The sequence below is a fragment of the Trematomus bernacchii genome, unplaced genomic scaffold (genome assembly GCF_902827165.1).
Source record: "Trematomus bernacchii unplaced genomic scaffold, fTreBer1.1, whole genome shotgun sequence".
Lineage (NCBI taxonomy): Eukaryota > Metazoa > Chordata > Actinopteri > Perciformes > Nototheniidae > Trematomus > Trematomus bernacchii.
The window spans coordinates 393,478-406,989 of record NW_022987584.1 but is presented as its reverse complement, the minus strand read 5'-3'; the positions used below and the strand labels follow the sequence as shown (position 1 = coordinate 406,989).

The window sequence follows — 13,512 nt, the reverse complement described above, 5'->3', positions numbered from 1 at the left end:
CTTGGACACGTAAGAGATGGGGCACGAGTACCTTTAAAATAACTCTTTAAATACAATGTTTTATTATCTGTATTGTTATGTGTTCGGCCCCTGATGTGAACTGCAAGTATTATTTTCCCTCAGGATAAAGAGTTCACTAAACCTAACCAGACATGGCGCTCACTGCAGTTTGAATATAGCATGAGTCCACATTGTGATGTTGATAACATGTCCATTAGTTGTGCATCCCTTATTACCGTAATGAGGGTTTACTTGGAGCAGGCAAAGTTTCCTGAGAGAAAGAGAGCTTGCTGCGTAACCAGTAAAAAGAAGCTCTGGAGAACTTTATTCTGGGACGGGTTTTATTTTTTAAGTTTGACTCAGAATCCAATAACTCCCTGCAGCTCGTCTGACGGTGACTCCCAGCAGATCTCAGGTATTTAGAGATGAACGTGTCTCTCTGAGATGTGAGGACGCCTCTGATGGATGGACTGTGAGGAGAAGCACGAGCTATGAGAACAGAGCTGAGTGTGAAGACTGGGGAACACCTGCTGGTTCCTCCTGTAACATCAGCTCCTCTGACCCTGTGGACAGTGGAGTGTACTGGTGTGAGTCCCCAGAGGGATCCACCAGTAACACCATCACCATCACCGTCTCTGGTAAGATCAGCCTCTCTGTTTCCTCATCAATACTAAAAATAATTTAAGAAGTTCATCAGAAAGAGGAAGCTGGACGACCTCAGAGCTGCTAGCTTGTGCTAACCACAGGGTGCAAAACACACATTCTCACACACACTATCATCCACTAAAATACTCCTCAGTACAGACTCATACTTTAGGGGCTGGTAAACACATATTTTATACATTTTATTTTCTTCTATATTATCATAATTTAAAGACTCCAGTCGGTCCTCACATGAATATAAGAACAATAAAACATACACACAGTCCCTGAGGACCAATCATTACCTTGGTCTGATTGGTTGTTGCAGGTTTTGTGATCATTTGATGTGTGTGACGTCTTCTCCTATTTCAACTGCAGAAGCTGAAATGAACAGAAAGGAAAAAACATTGATATCAATTAAATCTCATCTTTTAACACAATATGAAAGAAAATGCAGACGTGATTCATGGAAGAAACATGAAGAGAAAGGTTCTTTTCTTAAATCTTAGTCTAGTGGGTCAGAAATATAGAGTTAGTTTTGGATGGTATCATGATAAATGATCGTTCTTCCTACAGGACTAATATATATAATAAAGTCTTTAAACCATGTGGAACGGCTTAAACATCCCTCCTATTTTCCTAGTTATTAATTATTAATAATTATAGATATTATTATTAAAAGCACTTTTTTTTAAATACGAGTTTTACTAATCATTAGTGAAGGTCTGTACGGAGAGTTTCAGAGTTTATGAAGTTCAGAAACGAGGAAAGTATCTACTTATGCTAAGCTAACTGTTGAGGTTTGTTACGTTATTTCTGTCAAGTGTATTTTAATGTGATTAAAGTCCATTGTTCTACTTATTGGACGTTTCAGACTTCAGCATGCTAACGTTAGCTTTTCAGTTAGCTACACAACAGCCACACTTTGCAGGTAGTGGGTTTATTAATAATCTCTGCCATGTGTAAGTTATTCTCCATCTGTCTCTGTGTTCAGGTGGATCAGTGATCCTGCAGAGTCCTGTCCTCCCTGTGATGGAGGGAGATGACGTCACTCTGACCTGTAGAACAAAGATGGCCGACCCCCCCTCTGCTGATTTCTACAAAGATGGCGTCTCCATCAGGACTGAGTCTGATGGTCACATGACCCTCCACCATGTTAACAGGTCTGATGAAGGCCTCTACAAGTGTAGAGTCCAGAATGAAGGAGAGTCTCCAGAGAGCTGGCTGTCTGTCTCAGGTGAGGAGCTTTCCTTTGGTTTCAGGACTCATTGTATTTCTGTAGCATAGCATACACATGTAGCCCTTCACAAACAGCCAATGGCAGTGGCGTCGCCTGGCCTGGGCATCCGGGGCTTTAGCCCCGAATGTTTTTTCTGTAGCCCCGGACAATTCTCCCTCAATAATATAATACATTAACCATGCTTTACGTGAACCTCATCATGACACAAGAGAGGACGGCAGCACTGTAATTTCCCGTGTTCAGTGAATGCAACAGAGGCATGACACCAGACCAATCAGAGAGTTGCATGGAAAAAACGTGTGCTTGTGTCATTCAAGCTCGGCTCTGTGTGTGTGTGTGTGGCAATAGCGCATTTATGGCGCAGTTCCACTGCAGCGCGGAGCTCGCTTTAAGCGTGCCGTGTCGTGCCGTCCCCTTTTTTGGTTGTGCTTCCACTAGGCCTAGTTCCGGCGCGGCACGGCGCGGGGCCACTTTTTCACCTCTTTTCTGGCCCTAGAAAATTGTGGTTCTATCGGGGCCAACAAACAGGGCTGAGTCGGGCTGAGTATGCTAAACTAGAGAGAGGAACGCTGGCAAGAGGGCTAGAACTACAACAAGATGGACATATTTGACCGTGATTTAATTGTAATACACGTTTCAAAATGATGCCTAAGTAACAACATACTGATACCGGTTAGTAAAAACCATGAATTAATGCTTTGTCAAGTCTGCAGACAGACGGCAGGCGAAAAACCTTTTAAAATGCGCGTTGTCTAAATGGAGATTGGCTAAGCTAACGCAGTATATGCTCCGACCGTCCACACTCACAACAACGGCCTATACAGACATAAATAAAGCAGCGACTGTATTCACCATGACACAGGCAGTCTGTGGTTTGTACTTGTTTAACTTTTGTCCAGTTTCTGAACAGATATGAGGAGCTGTGAGCTCTGAGTGCTAACAGCTAACGGCTGATGTTGTGTTTCTGGAGTTCTCATTGAAGATGACGTCACGGCTCCGCCTACACTGCGTTACTATAGTAACTACCCCAGTTCCTAAACTGTAATGGAAGCGCAGCATGAAGTGAGTCGGCCCTGTTAAGGCCCAACGCGGCCAAGCCGTACCGAGCCGTACCGAGTGTGGCCGAGGCCGACCGTGTAGTGGAAATGCGCCATTAGTGTGATAGAGAGAGAGAGAGAGGGGGAGAGAGGGACCGATGCCAGCATGGACCGTGTTGTTAGCATCTGGTTAGCTAGCTGCACTAACGGACATAAGGAGCTGTTTGTTCCACAAGAAGCTGGAGGAGAGTCCTCTCCTCTCAGACTGAGAGACTCAGGTGAGCTAAAGGACTCTCTGAGTGTTTAGATACTTAACTTTAGTCTAAGTTATCTCAGTGGGTCTCAAACGGTTTGGTCACAAATTATTCAAAAGATTATTTCCGCGGCACACCTTCATATGATCATTATAGTTATTAAAAAAAAAAGAGAATAAAGGAAAAACAGTTATAAAATACTATATGGCAGTAAAACAAGAATAGAGTTTAAAAGGGGAGTGATTAGTAAAATATCCATGAAGAAAAAGTACATCTGTTTACAGTTCTGCTTCATATGGGTGTTGAGAGAGGTATCCATAGATCTCTTCATTTTGCTCTCAAAGTGCACCAGATTGATGGTTTCAACTTCAATATTTAAAAAAAAATCTTCCCGGGGGAGCATCCCCCCGGACCCCCCTAGAGGAGGTGAGCCCCCCACTCATAAAAAATACCACTTTACCCCTGCCTATATGCCGTGAGCTGATTATCGAGCCTTCATTGTAACAGTTGCGGGTGTACTGTGTGTGTGCGTGTGGGGAGTGTTGCAGTAAAAAATGCCACTGTAGTGCCGCCGCCACTGTGGGCTAAGCCCCGAATGTTTTCAGGTCCAGGCGACGCCCCTGGCCAATGGGATTTCTCCATTTTCGATTTTTGGATGATTGCAGAAAATAATCTGCCATAAAATAAAATAATCTTTATAATGCTAATTTCAGGGTGTTGGGACTTATTCCTGCTGTAAAGCCTAATATCAGGAATTACTGTCCATTAGTTTCAACCTGAAACACAAATACTAAACAAGATGGATGGTGAAATGTGTATTTCTGTGATTTTCATTATTTGTTTGTCCTTTTTAGAGAAACCCCCCACCACTGCAAGTCCTCCTACCACCAGCTATGTTTCTTCAATTTCCACTTCCTCTCCCCCTCCCTCCTTGTTGCTTCCTCTTGCTGCATCCCTCTCTGTTCTGGTTCTGCTGATTCTGGTGGCTCTGCTGGTTCTGGTGCGACGATGCATCCGAAGGAAACCTGAAGGTCAGACACAGAAAACAACAAAAATCTCAAATTGTGCAGCAGCTCAATTTAAAAACACACATTTTCCAGGAGAATTTATTGAAACCAAAAGAATCCCCTTTTCATTTGTGAGCTAGGTTAACAATTATGCAAAAACACTGAACATATACTTTGTCTAAATTAAGAAAGAGATTTTATTGACTCCAAATGTAATAAATGTTTCCACCTATTCCATGTTTTGATGAATGCATAAAGAGACTCGAATAGATGCACATTTAGCTACAATGTTAGCTTAGCATAGCTCAGACCGACCCGATCTCCATTCAGAACATATTTTAAACATTTGTCATCATACGGACTGACCTGAAAAAACATGAACTCAGAATTAACAATAATAGGTATTATTATGTTGTAATTCTGCATCATTTTTATATATTTATTGCAATTAAATAAATAAAATGTTAGTTCTGGGATCTTTCTGATGTTCTTAAGTTAACATGTGAATTCCCAGAGACAGTTAAGACACTCAATCATTGAATGTGTGTCTGTAACATTTGAGGTTTAGTGTTCAATTAATAATGCATTTTAATATATAAGTTATATATATATATGTTGTGCTTTTGACCCTAATTACCAACTGTCTGCTAAAGACAAGGACAAATCTAAACAATCCTTAGCATATTCATTTGTGTTCAACTTGTGTTAAAAGTCAAAGTAATGTTTGGTCCTTTGTGTTTCCTTTCAGCTGCTGAAGTGGAAAAGGGAGAAGACGTCACATACAGCGACGTCAAGATATCCCAAAGCCGGAAGAAGCCAATCAAACAGAGCCGACGAAGCCGAGGTAATGATTGGTTCTTAGGGACAGTGTGTGAGTTCTTGTCCTTAAGAGGACACTTAAGAAAAAGACAATTTTCTCTTAAATTAGGATCTTTTAGAAGGAAATAAAATCTATAAAGTCAATGTTTACTGGTCCCTAAGGTTTCAGACTGTAGTGAGGTATATTTTAGTGGATGATAGCGTGTGTGTTGTGTAACTTGTGGTTAACACGAGCTAGCAGCTCTGAGGTCGTCCAGTTTCCTCTTTCTGATGGAACACACTTCAGAAGTGTTGACCTGCACACGCTGCACTGCAGGACTGTTAATAACACAAAGAAATAATATGAGTAAATTATAAATGTGCAAATAACACTCTGATTACATACAATATATAATTGTAATTGCACATGCATGCACATATGTGTAGTTTGTCTGACGTACCGATATGTTCATTTTGGTCAACATGTCGACATTTCTTGATGAAATCTAGCAGCTGTGGTTGTTAAGTTTCCATCACAGTTGTTGAAGCTATTTTCCGCTTTCCAAGAAGCAGAAGTGTAAAGAAGAACAACTTTTTCACATCTTTCTTAAAAAAGGAGTGGTTCCAACGAGACGGAGGGTAAAGAGAGCGGGAATGTAGGGCCGGCAGGTGTCGGTGCTCAAAGTGTTTCAACCAAGTTTCAACTTTGTGCAGAAACACACACTCCCATGTCTCCACGCTTTAATGTTCAGAAAGCTCTTTATTTCTCTCATACTGCCTGTGCTGCAGCACCTCTTTTCACCCTCTGTCTGAAACCAGAGCCCAGTCTGCTCTGATTGGTTAGCTGGCCGGCTCTGTGATTGGTCAACCACTTAGAGATGTCCCGCCCCCAAGTTTATCAGGTACAATGTGTTGGAGCGCTAGCCAATAGGAGCACGAGTGTTCCATAGTGATGTCACTATGTTCAGGAAGTAAACAAAGGAGTTTTTACATTTCTAATGAAGTTCTAAGAAATACAAATCAATAGTGTAAGCACCGACATTACACCCTACATTCCCGCTCTGTTTGCCCTCCGTCTCGTGGGTCAGTTTGTAGTTTCTTTCCACTCTGCTTGTAAAACCACAGCAGGTTCATTTCCAGAGAAGTGATCTCATCGTGACGTTTGGGTTTTTCTCTCCAACGCCCCGTGTATTTGAATCGGGGCGGGCAGCTCTGTGGTCGCCCAGCTTCCTGTTTCAGAAGAACACCTTTTATGGCCTTTCATCGTTCTCACGCAACATGAACAGTTACACCATAGCAGCTTTATTATTGTCATCAGGGACGTCCACAGACATTTTGGGGGGCGGGTGCTCAAGTGAGAAAAAGGGCACTTCCCATAATCATTTATAGAAAAATGTTTTTTTTTTTAAAGTTAAAAATAGTTGCACATCTGACTTACTGACCAATTTATTTTAATACCCTCACACTCACGCTATTGTTTAATACTCAACAGAATTCTACAAAATAATCAGCTAACACAGAGACAATGGCCTTCTTTAGTATTCACTACGCACAAGAGCAGACAACAAACTAGTACAATTAATAGTTATTAAAGGAGCAGCCAACAATAAAAACTATGAAGTTACTGTTTAAGGACATTTCAGGCAAAAAGATAGTTTTTTCATGGACTTGTTAACTTGGTCTATTTTGCTTCCATGTTTTCTTTCACTCTAATGGAAAGAAAACTTCCAAAGAACACATATATAAATGGTGTTCGTGTTACTGCCATGTCTGAATTCATCTTTAGATTTAAAGCTAATCTCTATATTTAAATACTGACTTGACGTAAGTAACTATCTGGGGAAGTTGTGAGGTGATGTGTTTTTTAGTTTTATCCTTTTCACCTGCAATGCCTTGGTAACTGCATACAAATTAGCGCATTTTAATCAGGCCTAGTTAACGGCTAATTTGCATATCAATGTGGCGATTGTGATGACGTTATTAGATACACATTTTACTGTATTCACCTGTAGTGTCTCCCCTTAAGTACAGTAGGCCTACATCCAGGGGCGCCGCCAGGGATTTTGGGCCCCATGAAAAGATATCACATTGGGCCCCACCACCAGGCTCAGGCCACGCCAACCAAGCACACTCACTGTAACCACACCTCCAGAACCCAACCCACTCATTCATGCTTTAAATAACTCTACCTGTACAGGCTTGCATCTATCTTGAAGTCCAATACTAACCGCACATTATTTACTGACACTGAGCTGTGAAAATATAACACTGTGCAGACGTGCAACATTCTGCTGCAGTAGAATCCACTATTTGATATAAGACTAACATTCCTGACAATAGAGTGCCACGGTGACGCGTCCTAAAACCCTAATCGATAGATTTATGATTAGAAAATTATAAAAGTAGGGTAGACATGTGGAGATTATCCGACTGAACAAAACGTGATCCGTCTCTTAAATGTGTCTCAACCACAGACCTGATTTTTAGCTATTTTCCAAAATCCTATGGAGAGATCGCATTGCTTTTTTGTCGAAGGAACCCATGCGCAGCTTACTTCCGGGGTTTAGGACGCGTCACTGTGGCACTCTATAGACCTCAATAGTCATCTTTTATGCTGTAAATGCCTTTTTAATAATAACGTTTTTGAATGGAACATTCATAAATCCAAATAAATATAACTTAAAAATACATGACCTCTTAAATTAAAATAAAGTGAACATTAACACCAATATTATCATTTATAAAATGCTATAACACAAAAAATAACATAAGCAGCAGATCATTTTATTAAATATACCAACTACAAAATAAGCGGGTATTAAAGTGTAAATGGACAACAAAACGGAAATGGAATTGAAAAGGCCTGATGGTGGTGCTAAATCAGAGCCTATTACCTGTTCTCAGTCTTTTTCTCATCATGCATCTTGTGTGTAGTGATCCAATATCGTTACCATAGCCTTGCCCTTTAACAGTTATTATGAGCCCTTGCTCAGCCTTACTCACCAAGAGCCCAGCGCCCAGGGGCGGACTGGGACTAAAATCCGGCCACATGAAATGTCAAATGTTAGAAATCCGCTGTTTATTATTTAAAGTTTTACGTCCGATTCGCTCCTTTTTTCCTCTCTGTACACAGCTCCAGTTTGGGCATTGGCCTGTCATCAGATTTCATTTTTAGTTGCTGCTGTAGTAGCGGAACTTTAGTAAAATCATTTATTATGAAATAATCCAAATCTCCACCCTCCATAATTGCACTTGCTTCAGTTGCTTGCTACTTTTTAAGGGCGGTGATGACAGTTACAGTACAAACTGAAGTTGATAAGATTTGATTGGATTGTGAGGCATGACGTGAGCCTCATCTGATTGGTCAATCCCTCAATTTTTTTTCACCAAGGGAAGCCAATTTCGGCGAGCCTCCTCTCGCAACAGAGAGTGCAATCTACTGTTTCACCATATCATCTAGAGGGGCGCTGTTTCACTCTTTGTAAAATACTCAATGAGAATGGGGGAGAGATGGGCCGGCAGAATAATTACCGAAACTAAACGAAGTGTTTTTATTTATTTATTAAAATGATAATTACAATCCAAAAAAACAGGGGAAGCCTGGCTTCCCTTGGCCTCCAGGAGAAAACGCCACTGAGTTCAAGGGATCATTCTCACCTACCTCTTGCTCTTGCCCTGCTCTTGTATGTGCCAGTTGAGCTGGTTCTTCCACCAGCTCAACTCTGTCCCTCATCATGAACGCAGGAGGCTGGCTGTATATCTGAACTCGCGCCCTCATCATTCTCTTCATCATCTTGCACTTGTTCTAAGCTGCTGATGATAGTGCTTGTAGCAGCGCTGCTGCCAAAAAGGTCTGTCAATTTGCGACATTTATATGCTTCACCTGCGAGTGACTTCACCTTTTTTTCTCTTGCCTTCTCAGGCCCACCTTTTTCTTTTCGTTTTCTTTGATTTTTATCCATGTTTTTTCATTCTCCCTGTCTGCCGCGGCGTCTAATCCCTTCTCTTCGTGTGGCCGGTCTTTTTTCTTCTTCGTGTGTGATTATTTGACAGATAAGAACCACACAACTGCATTAGCGGCCGCTGTCGCTCTCTGTCGGCCGTCAGCGCAACTTAAATTATGACTTTAAACCATTTTTATTTAAAGGGCCGGCCGGCCGTCAACGGCCCTTGGCGACCGGCCGTTCTGTGGTTCTCCAGATTCTACAGATGGCCAGTCCGCCCTTGCCAGCGCCTAGCCTTCTCACAGGCAAAGTCACTGATCAAGTCCTTGAAGTCCAGCTTTCTAGCCAACTGGCTTTCAATGGACAGCATGACAAGACTGCAAAGCCTTATGGGGGGACAGGGCTGCTGAGCCTAGAGATGGATCTGTTGGTCCTGGCACCAGGGGGGAGGGCAGTGGCGGAGCTGGGGGGTGGCCAGCTGAATCCTGGCCACCCTATTGGCCACCCTCACCATGGGGGCCCAAACAATGTTAGAACATTAAGAAAAAAATGTTGAAGTAACCTTTCATCATTCATCAAGAATTAACATTAATAGAACGTTATATTGATAATGTACTCACTAAACTTACAATTCATTTCACTTCTTTTCTTCCAAAAGTTAATTATCCAAAGCCTCTGTACACCCCCCTCTATTTACATGCAATGGTTTGGTCCCGCCTCCAAACGCGGTGCAGCACCGCCGTTACTTTCTAGCAGAGAGTGAGAGCATGTGAGCAGGGATGCTAGTACTTACGCGTGTGCCATGTCTCAACGACTAATAAAGTCAGGCTTTCAAAAATAAAAGAAAGGAGAGAAAGACGAGAGAGAGGGACTAAAGGGCGACAGTATGTCACCCAGTTTTTTAAGAGAAAAGGTGGATGTGGTCCATGAGTGGTGGAAATGTGTCTGTTAGCTAAGCGTAGTCCATTGTAAATAATAATAGTTTTTTTACTAAACTGACATTAAGTTCTGTTAATATCTTCACAGAAAATTCAGAAGTTTTTAATGTCACTGCTCTTTTAGCTGACATTGAATAAATGCAGGTAGATTTTTAGCAGCTATTCTAAATCAGTTGTCAACCCCCCCCTGGTGCCAGGACCAACAGATCCATCTTTAGGCTCAGCAGCCCTGTCCCCCCAGAATGCTGAACCTGAACCAGCTTTTCTCCCAACTGAAGGAGGTGAGCAGCATTGTGTTGAATGCCATGCCACTTAACATATCTGAAGAGAGACTGGAATACAACATATATATATATATATCAAAACAAAAAGCTAACATCTAATTTCAATTATACATTTCAAACACAGTATTTTTCCACATATTTAAGTTTAAGGATTAAGGATTTATGCAATCATGTTGAGAATGTTCCATTCAAAACTGTTATTATTAAAAAGGCATTTACACCATAAAAGATGGGTACCATTTTATAAGACTACCCTTATAAAGGATTCATAAAGGGTTTATCATTAGGTTATTAATTAGGTTGTAAACACTTTATTAATCATTAAGAGCCATTTATAAACCAGTTCTAAAATAGAACATCGACACAGGCTCACTATTTGGCAAGAGGACTAAGCCTTATATTGGCTACTTAGCGAGAATCAACTCAGTGAGCAACAGATACCAAGGATGCTGGCTAATGAAGACGAAGTAAGCTAGGTAGCCAATATAAGGCTTAGCAGTACAGATAAATGTGGGCTCACTATTTGGCAAGCAGCCAGTCACAGTCGCCCTGTTTATCTCATGTCTTATAAAAGCTTATTAATGATTTATAAAGTGTTCACAACCTAATTAATAATTACAAACTATTCGTAAACCCTTTATAAGGTAGTCTTATTGTAAAGTGGTACCGAAAGATGGCTATTGAGATCTATTGTCAGGAATGTTAGTCTTATATCAAATAGTGGATTCTACTGCAGCAGAATGTTGCACGTCTGCACAGTGTTATATTTTCACCGCTCAGTGTCAGTAAATATTGTGCAGTTAGTATTGGACTTCAAGATAGATGCAAGCCTGTACAGGTTATTTAAAGCATGAATGAGTGGGTTGGGTTCAGGAGGTGTGGTTACAGTGAGTGTGCTTGGTTGGCGTGGCCTGGGCCTGGTGGTGGGGCCCAATGTGATATCTTTTCATGGGGCCCAAAAACCCTGGTGGCGCCCCTGGTTGTGTGAGTGTATGGCCAGAGGGCAGGACCTATAAACACATTTACTACCCAATAGCATTGTGAGGCTGAACAAAAGACCTTTTGACTATGTAAATGTAGTCTTTTAACCTGTTTCACGCCTTCCCCCCGGTACCGGGCGGATAAACGCGTCATTTGCAGGAAACAACGTCTAAGGAATCTTAATATTGAATAAAACTATGAATGTGTTATATCCATGTAACGGGAAGAAACTCAGCTAACTGATCTTTTTAATTTTTTTTTTCAAAAAAAACCCACAATGCTAGCACTCAGCCTCTGAATTAGCCTCGATCGAAAAAACGGGACCGACAAAGGCACATAAACTCACTCAGAACTCCCTTATTACTTATCCTAGATGCACAACCAAACACTATTTTTTGGTGTCCTGGAGACACTGAATCTAACGGTGCCCACCTCAACACTCAGTGATAAACATTCGCGACGCTATCAACGAAAGCGTACATCATCACATGTGGAGCCAAGAAGCTAAACATGTAAATATGGCTCACCTTGGTCAAAAGTGGTCTTCAATGGCATTAAAACGATAAAAAAACGATGCTGCAGTTAATCCATAGGTTCATCCTATGTGTCTGTGCCTTCTTTGAAATTATTTCTGATAATCCATAAGCAATACAACTGCGTTTTAGTTTCCAAACTCCAGAAGGAGACATTCCTCCAGTTTAGTTTCGCTTTCCACACGCGAAGCGGCAACATTTTTTCTTTATAATGTATGTGTATGTGAGTCTCCTCCTTCGATTCTATTGGCTCTAACGGTCACAAGGGTATGTCAACCAACCAGATCGAGCAAGGGGGGCCAGAGATAGGTCAAATCCACCCAAATGACCCCAGATGGCCCAGTTTTTGGCTAAATCTCTCTAAAAAGGTCAAATTTCACTTGTTTTGCATCAATCTTGATACAGGGTACTTATTATATGTTGTACTTTGGATTCCTAAAGCTTTTAGTCTACTAACCCATCATCCAAGGGTAGTTTTCACTATCTGTAAAAAATAATTTTTGGACGGACACTATAATTTACAGTTTTTTACTATGTAAAATCTGAATTTTCTTTAAAATAAAAAACATTTATATTGATTCTGACACTTCTACATCCAACTCACAGGTTTATCATTACTTTGAGAAAAGATTATTAATTTAACCCTTTTAGAAGGGAAGATATGGTCATTTGTTCTGGGAATGTCATTTTCGAGCCTGAGACCTGAAAAACAGGCTCAGAGTGGAACAGGTTAAAAAACAAAAACATTTACTGACTTTTTAGGATAGCTTAAAGTGGACCTATCATGCTATATTTGAATAATATAGTGTAGGACCATACCTATATAAGGCATATTTATACTTTGCTTTTTTCAAAATACCAAACAGATCATGCATTTTAGCCATGCCTCATTTTGCTCTATTTGAATTTTTTTAGCTCTGGATTTGCAAGGGCTGATTCTGTGAGAACAGCACCACCTACAGGCCTGGCATATGTACTACAGCGTCTCCAGCGCTTTCGAACGGCAATGGCCGTGGCTGTCTCCTCCTGATTGGTGGAGTTGGCCCAATAGCCGTAGCGCCACCGTCCTGACGTCAGGACAGTGTTCAAATCTGGATCAGTTTTTATCAGATCCGTTGCAGCCCCTTTTTTAGAGATTTGGGTATGGAGGAAAATAGAGAGGGTTGTGTTTTCTGACACTTGGTGAGTTCCCTGGAACACCGGGGACACATATTCATGTAGAAAAGACGCACACAAGTGCATTTTGCATGATAGGTCCCCTTTAAAGTAATGTTGTAAAATTACAACCGGGGGCCTTACAGGGTTAAGGGCTATTGTTTATTGTTATTTACTTTAAGATGTTTATTCTTAACCAATAATTTAATTTAAAAACTCTTATTTAAATGATGTGTGTGTGTCTCTGTATTCCTGATGATACACTGAGAGAATGAGCTCATAGGGCTGCTGATCACCATAAGCTAAACAGTCTGTATATTGCATTACATTTGTATAATGTAAGCTTCGTTGTTACTTTGCCTGCGGGAATAAGACAAAAAATAGTTAGATATACTGAATATTATTTGATCTATTCCACCACTAGCTTAATCCCAAATAATGTAGAGGTGTGTTGTAGGTGCCTTAAATAACCACTTATTTTATAGTGAGATGTATTTTCATGTTCATATAATAGTGATTTCAACGCCCCCCCCAAAATGATCACTGGTTCCATCCTGGCCACCCCACTGAAAATGTCCTGGCTCCGCCACTGGGGGAGGGACAACTGATTTACTATGAATAGCTGCTAAAAATGTACCTGCATTTATTAAATGTCAGCTAAAAGAGCAGTGACATTAAAAACCTATATTAGATATTAAC

At 41.0% G+C, this 13,512-nt stretch overlaps 1 protein-coding gene across 3 annotated transcripts in view; it reads left to right on the top strand.

The window, feature by feature from the left end:
- LOC117480806 (low affinity immunoglobulin gamma Fc region receptor II-like) overlaps positions 1-13,512 on the top strand; it is a 67,947-nt gene that overhangs the window by 40,981 nt on the left and 13,454 nt on the right. For all 3 annotated transcript variants that reach the window (XM_034128285.1, XM_034128286.1, XM_034128287.1), the window contains 4 exons: positions 384-638; positions 1,637-1,879; positions 4,028-4,204; positions 4,929-5,024. In XM_034128285.1, the coding sequence (XP_033984176.1) occupies positions 384-638; positions 1,637-1,879; positions 4,028-4,204; positions 4,929-5,024 (771 nt within the window). The remainder of the gene's footprint in view (positions 1-383; positions 639-1,636; positions 1,880-4,027; positions 4,205-4,928; positions 5,025-13,512) is intronic.